General features: G+C 44.1%; 2 protein-coding genes across 7 annotated transcripts in view; both read left to right on the top strand.

Moving 5' to 3' along the window:
- MTARC2 (mitochondrial amidoxime reducing component 2) overlaps positions 1–7,195 on the top strand; it is a 43,814-nt gene extending 36,619 nt beyond the window's left edge. Inside the window, exon 8 of one of the 2 annotated variants that reach the window (XM_044943170.1) lies at positions 7,054–7,195. The gene's annotated coding sequence lies outside the window, so the exon portion shown is untranslated. Of the gene's footprint in view, positions 1–6,327 lie in introns of both variants that reach the window. The other variant, XM_006080636.3, reaches the window with a different exon arrangement.
- A 1,105-nt stretch (positions 7,196–8,300) lies between these two features.
- Positions 8,301–15,707, top strand: part of MTARC1 (mitochondrial amidoxime reducing component 1) — a 31,756-nt gene continuing 24,349 nt past the window's right edge. For 2 of the 5 annotated variants that reach the window (XM_044943168.1, XM_025286079.2), the window contains exons 1-2: positions 8,301–8,866; positions 12,510–12,683. In XM_044943168.1, coding sequence (XP_044799103.1) covers positions 8,595–8,866; positions 12,510–12,683 — 446 coding nt within the window. In that variant the 5' untranslated portion in view covers positions 8,301–8,594. The remainder of the gene's footprint in view (positions 8,867–12,509; positions 12,684–15,707) is intronic. The other 3 variants (XM_044943169.2, XM_025286078.3, XM_006080635.4) reach the window with 3 other exon arrangements.

Raw genomic sequence — 15,707 nt, 5'->3', positions numbered from 1 at the left:
AGGGTCTTTTCCAATGAGTCAGTTCTTTGTATCAGGTGGCCAAAGTATTGGAGTTTCAGCTTCAACATCAGTCCTTCCAATGAACACCCAGGACTGATTTCCTTTGGGATGGACTGGTTGGGTCTCCTTGCAGTCCAAGGGACTCTCAAGAGTCTTCTCCAACACCACAGTTCAAAAGCATCAATTCTTCGGCACTCAGCTTTATTTATAGTCCAACTCTCACATCCATACATGACTACTGGAAAAACCATACCTTGACTAGACAGACCTTTGTTGGCAAAGTAATGTCTCTGCTTTTTAATATGCTGTCTAGGTTTATCATAGCTTTTCTTCCAAGGAGCAGGCATCTTTTAATTTCATGACTGCAGTCACCATCTGCAGTGATTTTGGAGCCCAAGAAAATAAGTCTGTCACTATTTTCATTGTTTCCCTATCTATTTGCCATGAAGTGATGGGATCAGATGCCATGATCTTTTGAATGTTGAGTTTTAAGCCAGCTTTTTCACTCTCCTCTTTCACTTTCATCAAGAGGCTGTTTTTTAGTTCCTCTTTGCTTTCTGCCCTAAGGGTGGTGTCAACTGCATATCTGAGGTTATTGATACTTCTCCCTGCAGTCTTGATTCCAGCTTGGGCTTCATCCAGTCCAGCATTTGGCATGATGTACTCTGCATATAATTTAAATAAGCAAGGTGAAAATACACAGCTTTTACATACTCCTTTCCCAATTTGGAACCAGTCCGTTGTTCCATATCTGGTTCTAACTGTTGCTTCTTGACCTGCATACAAATTTCTCAGGAGGCAGATAAGATGGTCTGGTATTCCTATCTCTTGAAGAATTTTCCACAGTTTCTTGTGATCCCCACAGTCAAAGGCTTTGTCATAGTCAATAAAGCAGAAGTAGATGTTTTTTGGAATTCTCTTATTTGTTCTATGATCCAATAGATGTTGGCAATTTGATCTCTGGTTCCTCTGCCCTTTCTAAATTCAGCTTGAACATGTGGAAGTTCTCAGTTCATGCACTGTTGAAGCCTAGCTTGGAGAATTTTGAGTATTTGCTAGTGTGTGAGGTGAGTGCAATTGTGCGGTAGTTTGAACATTCTTTAGCATTACCTTACTTAGGGATTGAAATGAAAACTGACCTTTTCCAGTCCTGTGGCCACTGCTGAGTTTTCCAAATTTGCTGGCATATTGAGTGCAGCACTTTCATAGCATCATCTTTTAGGATTTGTAATAGCTCAGCTAGAATTCTATCACCTTCACTGGCTTTGTTCGTAGTGATGCTTCCTAAGGCCCAGTTGACTTCACATTCCAGTATGTCTGGCTCTAGATGAGTGAACACACCATCATGGTTATCTGGGTCATTAAAATCTATTTTGTTCTGTGTATTCTTGCTACCTCTTCTATGTGACTTCCCTAGTGGCTCAGACAGTAAAGAGTCTGCCTACAGTGTAGAAGACCTGGGTTTGATCCCTGGGTTGGGAAGATCACCTGGAGGAGGAAATGGCAACCCACTCTAGTATTCTTGCCTGGAGAATCCCATGGATAGAGGAACGTGTCAGGCTACAGTGCATGGGGTTGCAAAGAGTTTTGGACATGACTGAGCAACTTACTGAGAAGTAAACACGGCATATTTCTTAGTATCTTCTGCTTCTGTTAGGTCCATACTGTTTCTGTCCTTTATTGTGCCCATCTTTGCATGAAATGTTCCCTTGGTATCTCTAATTTTCTTGAAGCTATCTCTAGTCTTTCCCATTCTATTGTTCTCCTCCATTTTTTTTCCGCACTGATCACTGAAGAAGGCTTTCTTATCTCTCCTTGATTTTCTTTGGAACTCTGCATTCAAATGGGTATATCTTTCTTTTTCTCCTTTGAGTTTCACTTCTCTTCTTTTCTCAGCTATTTGTAAGGCCTCCTCAGACAACCATTTTGCCTTTTTTGCATTTCTTCTTGGGGATGGTTTTGATCACTGCTTCCTATATAATGTTACGAACCTCTGTCCATAGCTCTTCAGACATTCTATCCATCAGATCTAATCCCATGAATCTATTTGTCACTTCCACTGTATAATCTTAAAGGATTTGATTTAGGTCCTACCTGAATGGTCCGGTGGTTTTCCCTACTTTCTTCAATTTAAGTCTGAATTTGGCAATATGGAATTCATGATCTGAGACACAGTCAGCTCCTGGTTTTATTTTTTCTGACTGTATAGAGCTTCTCCATCTTTGGCTGCAAAGAATATAATCAACCTGATTTCGGTATTGACCATCTGGTGATGTCCATGTGTAGAGTCTTCTCTTGTGTTGTTGGAAGAGGGTGTTTGCCATGACCAGTGTGTTCTCTTGGCAAAACTCTATTAGCCTTTGCCCTGCTTCATTCTGTATTCCAAGGCCAAATTTGACTCTTACGCCAGGTGTTTCTTGACTTCCTACTTTTTCTTCCCAGTCCCCTGTGATATAAAGGTCATCTTTTTTGGGTGTTAGTTCTAGAAGGTCTTGTAGGTCTTCACAGAATCATTCAACTTCAGCTTTTTCAGCATTGGTGCTTGGGGTATAGATTTGGATTACTATTGAATGGTTTGCCTTGGAAACAAACAGAGATCATTCTTTCGTTTTTGAGACTGCATTTCAGACTGCATTTCAAGTACTGCATTTCAGACTCTTTTGTTGACCGTGAGGGCTACTCTATTTCTTCTAAGGGATTCTTGCCCACAGTAGTAGATATAATGGTCATCTGAATTAAATTCACCCATTCCAGTCCATTTGAGTTCACTGATTCCTAAAATGTCGATGTTCACTCTTGCCATCTCCTGTTTGACCACTTCCAATTTACCTTGATCCATGGACCTAACATTCCAGGTTCCTATGCAATATTGTTCTTTACAGCATCAGACTTTGCTTCCATCACCAGTCACATCCACAACTGGGCATTGTTTCTGCTTTGGCTCAGCTTCTTCATTCTTTATGGATTTATTTCTCTACTCATCTCCAGTAGCATATTGGGCACCTACTGACCAGGGAAGTTCATCTTTCAGTATCCTATCTTTTTGCCTTTTCATACTGTTCATGGGGTTCTCAAGGCAAGAATACTGAGGTGGTTTGCCATTTCCTTCTCCCATGGACCACATTTTGTCAGAACTCTACGTGGCATGGCTCACAGTTTCATGAGTTAGACAAGGCTGTGATCCAAGTGGTGAGTTTGGATAGCTTTCTGTAATGGTGGTTTCCGTTCTGTCTGCTCTCTGGTGGATACTCCACTGTGTTGCTCAGTCTCAAACCCCCTCAGAATCAGATCCTTTTGTGTTGCAGTGGTTGGAAGCAAGGAACACCCATGTTTTGCTCATACCCAGCTGTTTTCAGTTGTCTCCACTCCCAGGAGACCTTGTGTTAGAGAGCCTAAGATAACATGTTACCTTTTCCAGTCCTTGTAGGGTCTCCATGAGGTAGATGTGATAATCAGCATTTCAAAGGGCAATGAACAAAGATTCAGGTCAACTAAGAGGACACATGAAGCCTGTTAAAGCTTCTTAAGGGAATTCCCTGGTGGTCCAGTGGTTAAACATCTGCTCTGCAATGCAGGGGAAGTTTTATCCATGGACAGGGAACTAAGATCCCACAAGCTGCAGAGCTGAACTGAGCCCACATGCTACAGCTATAGAATCTGTGAGCTCCAATGAAATATCCTGCCTGCCGCAACTAACGGAGAAGGCAATGGCACCCCACTCCAGTACTTTTGCCTGGAAAATCCCATGGACGCAGGAGCCTGGTAGGCTGCAGTCCATGGGGTCGCTAAGGGTCGGACACGACTGAGCGACTTCACTTTAACTTTTCACTTTCATGCATTGGAGAAGAAAATGGCAACCCACTCCAATGTTCTTGCCTGGAGAATCCCAGGGACAGGGGAGCCTGGTGGGCTGCCGTCTATGGGGTTGCACAGAGTCGGACATGACTGAAGTGACTTAGCAGCAGCAGCCGCAACTAAGGCCTGACAGCCAAATAAATAAATATGTTAAAAAACGGTGCTTTTGGAAGGTCTTTCTAAGAGCTGTGTGTGGGACGGACTGGAAGTGGGAAAGAGAGGAAAGGTCGGGCAGGTGTGACAGCATGTGACTTAAGTGGGGTGGAGGTCACGGGTGCAGAGAGGCAGTATGGAGAGTCAGGTCGTCAGCATGCCACAGGTGCTGTTTGATCTTTGGTCCTAAGTTCCCTTCTAGCTTTTTCATCACCGCTCCCCTGCACAGACCCCGAGTGCTTCCTGATGGCTGTCTCCTGCTTCTTTGCTCTGAACATGCTTCCACTTCAAGAGGGTTAAGTGTCAGCCCCTCAGAGTCCCACCTGGGGAACATGGTATCTAGTCATCCCTACTGCCTACCCCTCAATGGCACCAAGGGCTTCCTCTCTGGTGGGCATTTCTGTTGGGCTTTAAAGACAATAACCTTGCTCCTTTACTTTGATGGTGAGCCTACTATGGTTTCTGATTCTGGAGGGTCTCCTTTTTCCAACAGGTTGATTAAAGTCCTTAAAAAAAATAGCTGTTACTACTTGTACAAGGGTTACTTGAGTTGGTTTTTTTGGTCCTTTTAAAATACTATTATATAGAAGTTTATCTGTTCCATTATAAATGCAATTCATGATCATCACAGCGAATGTTGAAGACATCAGAAATGTAGAAGAAAAAATCGCCCATTGTTACTGTTTGTAAATTTTATTTTGGTTGTTTTTTTTTTTTTTGTCGTTTGTTTAAGGTAGCCATGATCTATATGATATATCATGATCTGTATGATAGAATCATATATATCATATGTAATCCATGTATTTTTTGTATATAATTTATATATACAAATATATATCTGTTGACTAAAGAAAAATGCACAGCCTAAAAGTTGTGAGTGAAGTCTTATTGGAGGATCTTACTGAGGACTATAACCTGGGAGACAGCCTCTCAGATAGCTCTGAGGAACTGCTCCAAAGAGGTAAGGGAGGAGTCAGACACATGGAGGAGTCAGTAATCCAAGGATTACTGCTAATCACAAAGAATAGAACTCTCAAGTTAATGATTTTAGACTTTTCTATGTTTGAGAAGATGCAGGAATCTGAGCTCATTGAAATGATTCCTTAGATATGCATCTTACCTATCTAGGGCCAGTATCTAAAGCACAGAATGCTCTTTTTTGCCATCCTGAATTGCCCTCAGGGCACACCTTCCTTGGGCAGCTGCAAGGACTGATGGCATGATTCTTGTAAAACTGGGTTGGTGGGCAACATTTTTTGTTTACTGAAAGGGCAGGCAGCATTTCCTGTCCACATACCACATGTCACACATATACATGTATACCTATAAATTATGAGCTTATAAATATGTACCTAGGAACCCCACTCCAGTACTCTTGCCTGGATTATCCCATGGACGGAGGAGCCTGGTAGGCTGCAGTCCATGGGGTCGCTAAGGGTCAGACACGACTGAGCGACTTCACTTTCACTTTTCACTTTCATGCATTGGAGAAGGAAATGGCAACCCACTCCAGTGTTCTTGCCTGGAGAATCCCAGGGACGGGGGAGCCTGGTGGGCTGCTGTCTATGGGGTTGCACAGAGTCAGACACGACTGAAAGCGACTTAGCAGCAGCAGGAATTATAAACCATGTATCATAAGCACTTTCATAGTCCTCCAACCTGTTCAAAGGTAATTTTTGATGGCTTCCTAACGTTACATGACACTTTCTAAAGACCACTTTATACTATTTGACAGTCAGGCTATAATACAATTTTGTTACCAGTAAAAGTCTAGTAGACACAGTTGTGGCTTCCCAGGTAGGTCAGTGGTAAAGAATCCACCTGCCAATGCAGGAGACACAGAGATGTGGGTTCAATCCCTGGGTCGGGAAGATCCCCTGGAGAAGGGAATGGCAGCTCACTCCAGTATTCTTGTCTGGAGAATCACATGGACTGAGGAGCCTGGTGGGCTACAGTCCCTGGGGTAGCAAAGACTCTGATAGGACTGAGTGACTGAGTACATACACACTGTTGTATGCAGAGCATTGTAAGATTATTTTTCTATAAGTTAGATTTCTAAAGTGGAATCATTGACTTGTGGAATATAGGCATTTTTTCAGCATTTTGACCAATTGCTATCAAAGTGATTCTTCCCACCCGCCCCCAACTTGTTATGTGAGAAAGATCCTTGGCTCTGGCCTTTGCCAGGGTCATTTGGTGCAGGACGTACTTTATATTTCCTACATTTTAACCTTAATAAGTGACTGGTTTGTGCATGTTTGAATTATTTATGACTGGTAAGAGAAAAAAAATAATCAGAGATTCTTACAATTTATTCAGATTTCAGCATCTGAGAGGGATTGATCAGCACTTTTTTGACCGCAGCAGCACCACTATCTGGGCAAATCCTTATTACCCAGCCGGTCATTTCATCCTGGAAATGAACCTCTTTTTGGAGTTACGAATGTTCTGAGTTAATACAAGGAAAGTATTAAAGGTGATTTGGGAATGAGAACTCATACAGATTTTAGGTAATGAAGACTTTTAAAATAAATACAATTGTCCATAAAATTATTTGGGATGTGATGGTAGTAGCTATTACACCTCTTCAGTCTCTGCCGTTAATACTGATGAGTAAAGAAAGTTGAAAGAATCAACAGAAAAGCTACAATTTTCTTCTGAATGTTTATTTTTTATTATGTATTGTTGTATATTTTAGGAAAAATGGGAAACAAAAGATCTCCAGAGTGCCATAACACATTAACACACAAATCCATCTTATTGGGTTTTACAATGCCATTGAGTCCTGTTGAGTTTTGCTCATGTGGCTTTGTCCTCACCATTATGGAATTGCGTTGTATTTGAAATGGAAATTATTCTGCAGACTTTGTTTCTTTTTTGATTATGCCTCTTTTAAGCCATGTAAAAGTAATTGTAACTGACAGGGACAAACATTACAAATTCCAAGTATGATAAAGAAGAGAATGGGATTTGAAAGCAAAAGGAATTTTGAGAATAACAATAGGAGGAAGGAATCATGAACCTGTGTGTTTTTTTTTTTTTTAGATGCAAGTAATTTTTTAACTATTCTGGTAAAACCGAACAAGAATTCGCACTGATGTAACATGTGAATGAATGAACTCACCTATAATTTTGTGGTTTCTTGAATATCATTGAATATATTGAATAAATGTGATTCTCAATTGTACTTTTTCTTGGTATTTCTTTTAAAAAGTACTTATCTATTTATTTATTTTTGGCTGCGTTGGGTCTTAGTTTCAGCATACAGGCTCTTTATTGCAGCGTGTGGACTTCTCTCTAGCTGCAGCACCCCGGCTTAGTTGCCCCTGCTGCATGTGGGATCTTAGTTCCCCTACCAGGGATCGAACCCATGTCCCCTGCACTAACAGGTGGCTTCTCAACCACTGAGCCACCAGGAAAGTCCCAAACATGGCCTGATTTTGTGACAAGAGCCTGACGTCAGTGCCTTACAAGGATTTGTTGTTATTGTTCAGTTGCTAAGTCGTGTCCCACTCTTTGTGACCCCATGGACTGCAGCACGCCAGGCTTCCCCATCCTTCACCATCTCCCTGAGTTTGCTCAAATTCATGTCCATTGAGTGAGTGATGCCATCCAACCATCTCATCCTCTGCTGCCCCTTCTCCTGCCTTAAATCTTTCCCAGCATCAGGGTCTCTTCCAGTGAGTCAGCTCTTCCGCATCAGGCGGCCAAAGTATAGGAGCTTCAGCTTCTGCATCAGTCCTTCCAATGAATATTCAGGGTTGATTTCCTTTGGGATTGACTGGTTTGTTCTTGCTGTCCAAGGGACTCTCACGAGTCTTCCGCACCACAATTCGAAAGGATTATCGAGGACATCCCCTGCTGCCTTGAAGAAGCCTCGGGACCTTGTGCCAGTATCCTCTGTCATAGCCGGGGTTCCTGGCAAATGCAGCTGCATCTCTGAGGCTTTGTGCCTGGAGGAGCCAACCAAGTGTGCAGTCCTATAGAGGGCAGTCTCTGCTCGGCTTTGCTGTGCGGAGCTGCCAGCTGCGGCCCTGAATACCTGGGCTTGCAGGTCCCGAGACCCTGGTCGCGTGTCTCGCCCTCAGATTCCCACCCACCCAAAGCTCCCCGGCCCCAGCAGCACGCAGATGAGGAGAGTGGCTGAAGGCAGCCGGGCACCCTGCGAAGGCCACCGTGTGCCAGTTGCTCCCTGTTACCAAGAAAGGGATCTGCCGGCTTCCTGATGAGTACTGCGAACTTTAAAAAAAATTTAGGTTAAATAAACAACTCACAAATACGTAAATAAAATGGTCACTTGTAGCGATCACGGGGGAGGGTACCTCGCTTTGCGGCCGTAGGCGGCGGAAGTGGAGGAGGCGGTGGGAGGTGCTCCCACCTCCCACCCTCAGATCCCCCGGGCCACCCCTCGGGAGAAGGACGCGACATTCCGATCGGCCGGAAAGGGGTTCAGAAGTCGTCCTTCCCTTTGGACTCTCGGCCAAGGACCGCACCTCCCCCAGCAGCCCCGGGCGGCGGGCGCGCTCCCGCCGGGCTCAAGTTGGCACGTCCCTGGTGGGCCCCGCCGCGCCAGCGATCGCTGGGTCATGGGCGCCGCCGGCTCCTCGGCTCTGGCCCGCCCGGGCCTCCCCGCGCCGCCCGGGCCCCGCTGGCTGGGGGTGGCCGCCCTGGGACTGGCCGCGGTGGCGCTGGGAGCCGTCGCCTGGCGCCGGGCGCGGTCCCGGCGGCGCGGGCGGCTGCAGCAGGTGGGCATGGTGAGCGAGCTGTGGATCTACCCGATCAAGTCCTGCAAGGGGGTGTCGGTGGACGCGGCCGAGTGCACGGCCCTGGGGCTGCGCAGCGGCCACCTGCGGGACAGGTAGGGCTGGGCGCGGGAACCTCGCGGGATGGGCTCGGAACGCCAGCGGCAGTGGGGGAGGCCTGCAGGAGCCTTCCCTTACAAATTGGGATCTGGCGAGGTGGGTGACGGGGGCAGGCAAGGAAATAGAGAAAAGGGGACCATCATCTCCTAACGGCAGACCGAGGGTCCCGACCCGCCTTCGGGATACGGCTGTATTTCCACCTCCCACCGGCTCTCTAACGGCTTGCGCTCCAGAGTAAGTGCGGCATCTTCTCATCTGTCCCCAGGTGTCTGCCGGTGCGCGAGCAAACTTCAACTTAGTCTAGCGGGAAACGCGAGCTTCACAGGCTTAGTCCTGGCCACTATATTTTTAGCAATTATCTCTTGAGAACTTGGGGACACAAGGAGCCATGGAGCCCAGCCTTCAAGGAGCATAGCAAGGTGGAGCACATAATCGTAATAACAGCAGTTAAAGCTTGAGCTTCTTGCAGCTTAAAAAGTGCTATTGCTTATGTTATTTTCTCTAATTCTCTCATGCATTCATATGAGTCAAAAAACAAACAAACAAAAAAACCCCCTGAGATTCAGAGCCACACCACCATGAGTGGAATCATGGTTCTTGTTTCCTTTAGCATGCTGGTGCTTTGTAAACAGTGGTTTTATTCTACTTGGGTGGTCATGACCTGTGTGAATTCCTGGGGTTCAGCGAAGATGGCCAGGGCCCAGAGCAAGCAGCTTTGTCCTCTTCTGGGTCTGGCTTCAGCCTCATTATAAGGCTGCACTTCAGACTCCCTCCCAGACTAGCCCTCAGTTTCTGCAGGGAACAGGCAGGACAGATGCAGGCTGTAAATTTCCCTCTTCTGGCTGCCCAGAGGGTAATTCATGAGGTAGTGGAAAGGTGAGCTGTTTTTGTTATCATCCCATCAGAAAATGTGTTAAAGAGAAGCAAACACAGGCTTGCAGTCCTAGATGATAATTGACTCAATGTGACAAGTGCCAGGGAAGCCAGAGGAAGGAACAAGTGGAAGGACTTCCTAGCTGGAACTGAAAATGTGGTCTATACACACTCTATTATTTACCCAGGAATGAAGTTCTAATCCATGCTACAGCGTAGATCTTGAAAACATCATGTTAAGTGAATAAGCCAGATATAAAAAGACAAACACTATATCGTCCCAGTTATATGAAATATCTAGAATAGGCAAATTCACAGACAGGGAACGTGAATTAGAGATAGCCAGGGGCAGGGGATGGGATAGCCAGATGGGAATGAAATAAGTAATTATTGCTTCATGGATACAGAGTATCTGTTTGGGATGATGAAAAGGTTTTGGAAATAGATAATGGTGATGGTTGCACAACACTGTGAAATTATTTAATGCCACTGAATTCTGTGCTTAAATATGGTTGCTGCTGTTGCTGCTGCTAGGTCACTTCAGTCGTGTCCGACTCTGTGTGACCCCATAGATGGCAGCCCACCAGGCTCCCCCGTCCCTGGGATTCTCCAGGCAAGAACACTGGAGTGGGTTGCCATTTCCTTCTCCAATGCATGAAAGTGAAAAGTAAAAGTGAAGTCGCTCAGTCGTGTCTAAGACCCTATTTTTTTCATGTCCGTTCTCTGTTGTTGGAGATTTACACTGTGTTTACTTTTGGCATCGTGAATAATGCTGCAGTGAGCATTGGTGCGCAAGTACCTATTTGAGTCCCTGCTTTTAGTTCTTTTGGGTATATGCCTAAGAATATGCTGGATATTTTATGCTGTGTGTATTTTACCACAGTGAAAAAATTGAAAAGGAAAAGAAAGGCTGGCCTATGTGAGATCACAGACGGTGAAAATGACTGGAAGGGCAGCTGGATTGTAAAAGGTCTTGCAGAAGAGTTAGGGTTTTATTCTAAAAACTGGAACTATGGGGAACTTTGTATGAGGGTGACATGATTAGATTTGTATTTTAGAAATACAAGACTACCACTGTTACAAGGAAGGATTAGCAGAAAGAATATTCAAATGCTAGTACCAGGGATCTGGGACAGGATAGAACTATCTGTGTCCCGGATGAAGAACTGCTAAGAGGAAGTTCCTTTAGGACAGGTCTTACACTAAGTTTATTTTTTAGCAGGGCTGAGCAACTCATCTACCTGCTGGAGGTGGTGATCTTGAGTATCTGCCATATTTTTTACTTATGTCTGTGGATCTCAGGGGAGGGAGAGAGTGGGACAAATGGAGAAAGTAGCATCAGTGTATATATACTATCAGGTGTAAGATGGATAGCTGGTGAGAAGTCGCTGTGTGGCATGGGGAACCCAGTCTGGCAGTCTGTGATAAACTGGAGGGATGGGATGGCAGGAAGGGAGTGAGGCTCTGGAGGGACGGGATGTGTGTATAATTACAGCTGATTTGCATTGTTGTATGGCAGAAACCCCTGGTGGCTCAGAGGTTAAAGAGTCTGCCTGCAATGCGGGAGACCTGGGTTCGATCCTTGGGTCGGGAAGATCCCCTGGAGAAGGAAATGGCAACCCACTCCAGTATTCCTGCCTGGAGAATCCCATGGACGGGGGAGCCTGGTGGGCTACAGTCCACGGGGTCGCAAAGAGTTGGACACGACTGAGCGCCTTCACTCACTCACTCACTCACATGGCAGAAACCAGCACAACATTATAAAAATTAAGAAAATGAAAAATAAAAAAATATGAATGGCCAAAAAAAAGATACATGCAAAAGAAAAAAAGAAACACAAGCTGACTCCAGTCATAATCATTCCACTCAGTGTGAATCTTCAGTTCAGTTCAGTCACACTAACTGTTTGTGACCCCATGGACTGCAGCACGCCAGGCCTCCCTGTCCATTACCAACTCCCGGAGTTGACTCAAACTCATGTCCATTGAGTCGGTGATGCCATCCAACTATCTCATCCTCTGTTGTCCCCTTCTCCTCCGGCCTTCTGTCTTTCCCAGCATCAGGGTATTTCCATTCAATGGAAATGACCAAAATGTTAGTGTGTCTAGCTTCCTGGATAGCTGAAGCGCCCTCTATGCAAATGCATCATTTTTATTTTTTTTTTCCTGGAAACAGTTCTTTCTTTTGCTCTTCTTTCTCTATTTCTGTTTGTTCTGAGAAGTACCTCTAGACCCTGAGTACTGAGCCAGAAAAGAATATTGTCCACATTAACAATAGCCCTTTTGATAAATTGCAGAAGTCACAGCTAACTTTTTTGAAAGGTGGGAGTGGATTTGGTGAAGTGTAAGTGGCATTGATTGCTGTTCAGCTCGACTCCACAGTCTGTGGACAATACTGCAGTGTCTTGTTTCCATCAGCAGGAATGCCTCCTGGTGCCAGGCACCATGCTTCCTCGTCTTTCTCTGAGATATCATCTACTTAGGGCAATTGAGATGAAGATATAACTTTGATTTTTGTGCCATCAAGGAGCTCAGAATGTTCTGCAGATATTTTGTTCGATGCATGAGTGATTATTAAACACTATGAAATGAACTGACAGATTTGGTCTTGCTGGACTGATGAACTGATGTTTAGGACAGACAGATGCACAGACACATGAGGCTTACAGTGAGGAAATCAAAGATGATGGTGCACCCCTGAAGCCCCCCCAGAGATGGGCTGTCTGTCATGGTGGTCCTTGAATATCTTGTGTTTTGAAAATGGCAGGTTTTGGCTTGTGATCAACAAGGAGGGGAATATGGTTACAGCTCGCCAGGAACCCCGCCTGGTCCTGATCTCCCTGACCTGTGAGAGTGACACGCTGACCCTCAGTGCAGCCTACACCAAAGACCTGCCGCTGCCCGTCAAGACACCCGCCACAAATGTGGTGCACAGGTGCAGGTAAGGAAAGGATAGACCTTAATCTTGGCGTGAATATTTCTTCGTACAGTCTTGGCAAATTGTGGGCTGTGGAGGGAATTCAGAGAAATGTTATCAGTAATTGACTATTGATTGCAAATGTACCATATGTAGGGTCAAGTTCTCAACATGCTGATGATCTAAAAGGTGGGAAAGGGGGCAACTTCAGAAAAATATGTGTCGATGTGGGACAGAGAAAAAAATGTCTTTTGCAGTAAACTATGGGAACAAAGGCATATTGACATAACATCACCAGAGGATAAAGGATGCAAATCAGGGCAGAAGGAGTGGAGAGAGGATCCTAGAAGAGGTGAGGTTAGATCCATGTATTACCTTAGGATCATCTCTGTGTTGCTTGGAAAGACTGGGAACTTTCCAAATTTGAGTTATGGAAGGAGTCACAAATGGCTATATGACCCATAATATTTAGTCCTAATGAAAGGAACTTCCAGAATAGAAAAGAATGTCTGTGATCAGAAGAGTGATCTGACCTGCAGATGTGCAGGGGTCCCTGTCATAGTGAGAGTAGATATTCAGCCAGGAGGCTGCTCTATACAGAGGCTCTTTCCTTAACATGGGAAGGACAAGGGGGCAATTATTCCAGGAAAAGTGGCTCTGTCTTAAGAAATCATGTCTAGAGTTGGGTTTTTTAAAATCTTATTATGGGAAAGCCAAAATGTGATCTGATTATACTGTTGTAATAATGTCTGCATTTTGAATTAAAATGCAACATGAATGCTAAATTAGTCCACAGCTTATTATAGAGAATAATATACATCAAAAAAATGTAGTTACTTGACTGGAAAGAAAATGAGGTTACCTAAAAAATTCTAAAGACCCCTAAAACTCATAAAATGCAAAATTAGTATAATTTCCATAATATCAGAATTGTAAATATAATGTTTAATTTTAATTTGGGGCTTCCCCTGTGGCTCAGCAGTGAAGAATCTGCCTGCTAATACGGGAGACTCGAGTTCAATCCCTGGGTCAGGAAGATCCTCTGGAGTAGGAAATGCAACCCACTCCCGTATTCTTGCCTGGATAATCCCATGGATAGAATGAGGCTGGCGGCTACAATTCATGGGTTTGCAAACAATCAGACATGACTTAGTGACTCAACAACATTTTGGTGGTTTTTCTGATTATAAAAGTTATACATATTCATTGTTTAAAATTGGAAAATACCAAAAACAAAGAAAACCCTTCTGAGACAACCATAATTCGTATTTTGATGTATCTTCTTTCTGTCTTTAATCGCTAATACTTTAAAAACCATTGAAATAGTACAGAAGACTGTCTTGAATATGATTCACATACTCAAGTGGACATGTTGAGTATTTTTCAGATTGTTAAAAAAGTCTTCAAACATACCATTTTCATGTTGGTGTGATATTTCATCCCATGAATATCTTTGAATGCCTTTTGACGAGTCCCCAAGATTAAACATTTGGATTGTTTTCAGTTTTTTTCTAGGTATGAAGAAGAATGTGATGAATAACTTGGCATAAGTCTCTGTTCATATCTTTTATTATGTCCTTAGGGGAAAATTTTTAGCAGTGGTTTCACCAACAACAAGAGTATGACTCCTGTAGACTTTTATTTATTTATTTGGCTGTGCTAGGTCTTCGTTGCGTGGACTTTATCTAGTTGCGGTGAGCAGGGACTTCTCTAGTTGTGGTGTGCGGGCTTTTCATTGCGGTGGCTTCTGTTGTTGCAGAGCATGGGCTCAAGGGCATGTGGGCTTCCGTAGTTGCAGCTCCCAAGCTCTAGAGGGCTGGATCAGTAGTTGTTGTACATGGACTTAGCTGCTCTGCAGCATATAGGATCTTCCCAGATCTGTGTCTTCTGCATTGTCAGGTGGATTCTTTACCGTTGGGTCACCAGGGAAGCCCTCCTGTAGACATAGATAGTATATACATACATTTGTATGTATATACATACATATATATGTATATACTGCTAAATCATTTTGCAGAGTGGTTATACCAGGTATATATTTACCAGCAGTTTATAAGTATATGTGTCTCATTTCTTTTTGACCATTATGTTAAGAAATCTTTTGCCATTTTTGTGAGAAAAAATGGTAATTTCTTACTGATTTAATTTGTATTTTTGATTGTCTGAGGCAGATTTTTTAATATGCCTATTGCACTGTGTATTTCATGTTTCTCCATAATCTGGTTCCTGCTTGCCTGCTAGGGTGAGATATTTACCCATAATTTCTTGTGGTTAACCATTTTTCATTTAACTATTGGTTCACTTGGAATCATGTGGAAGCTTTTCCTGGTCCCATACGGCTTTTGGTCCATTCCCCCAAAGACTACACAAGAGCATGTTGGGAAACTGCAAAATAAGGAGGCTTAGACATGCTATAGATGAAAGATGCCAAAAATGCTTTGAACTTAGATTTCCTTTAGCAACCCAGGCTATTCTCTTGTGAAGGAGCTGTAACTTCAGCTCACTTTCCTAAAGATTTCTGATGCGTTTGGAGGGCCAAAACTTTCCAAAGCTCATGATCATAGTCACTACACTTGTTTTCACAGCCTCAGATAGATGTTTTCAGAAGTTTTATGAGCCCAAATTCTCGTATCTTCTCATAGCTAAAAACGCAATAAACTCTGCCCCTTGTGACTTGCAGCAACCTTCTACTAAGATGTGTGCTTGATCACGCAAATGCTCCGTCACCAAAATCACAAAGGAGCAGACCTCCTCCCACCTTTATGGAACATTTCCTCAGAGCTATCTGAGAGGCTGTCTCCTGGGCCATAGTCCTCAGTAAGTCCCCAAATTAAACTGAACTCGCAGTCCTCATGTTGTACATTTTTTCAATTGACACCCCCAGTTGGCCCCCTAGGTACCCCCAGCTCTTAGCATACCTCACCCACATTACCCCCAACTCTGGCTGGCTCCCGGTATGCACTTCCAACACACTTTGGCAGACAGCACATACACTGAGCAGGTACAGGTAGGTAGCTTAAATCTGCAGGCCCAGGAAAGACCACAAAC

This window comes from Bubalus bubalis, chromosome 5 (genome assembly GCF_019923935.1).
Source record: "Bubalus bubalis isolate 160015118507 breed Murrah chromosome 5, NDDB_SH_1, whole genome shotgun sequence".
Lineage (NCBI taxonomy): Eukaryota > Metazoa > Chordata > Mammalia > Artiodactyla > Bovidae > Bubalus > Bubalus bubalis.
Note: the sequence above shows the minus strand (reverse complement) of the source record. Positions and strands in the feature narration are given on the sequence as shown.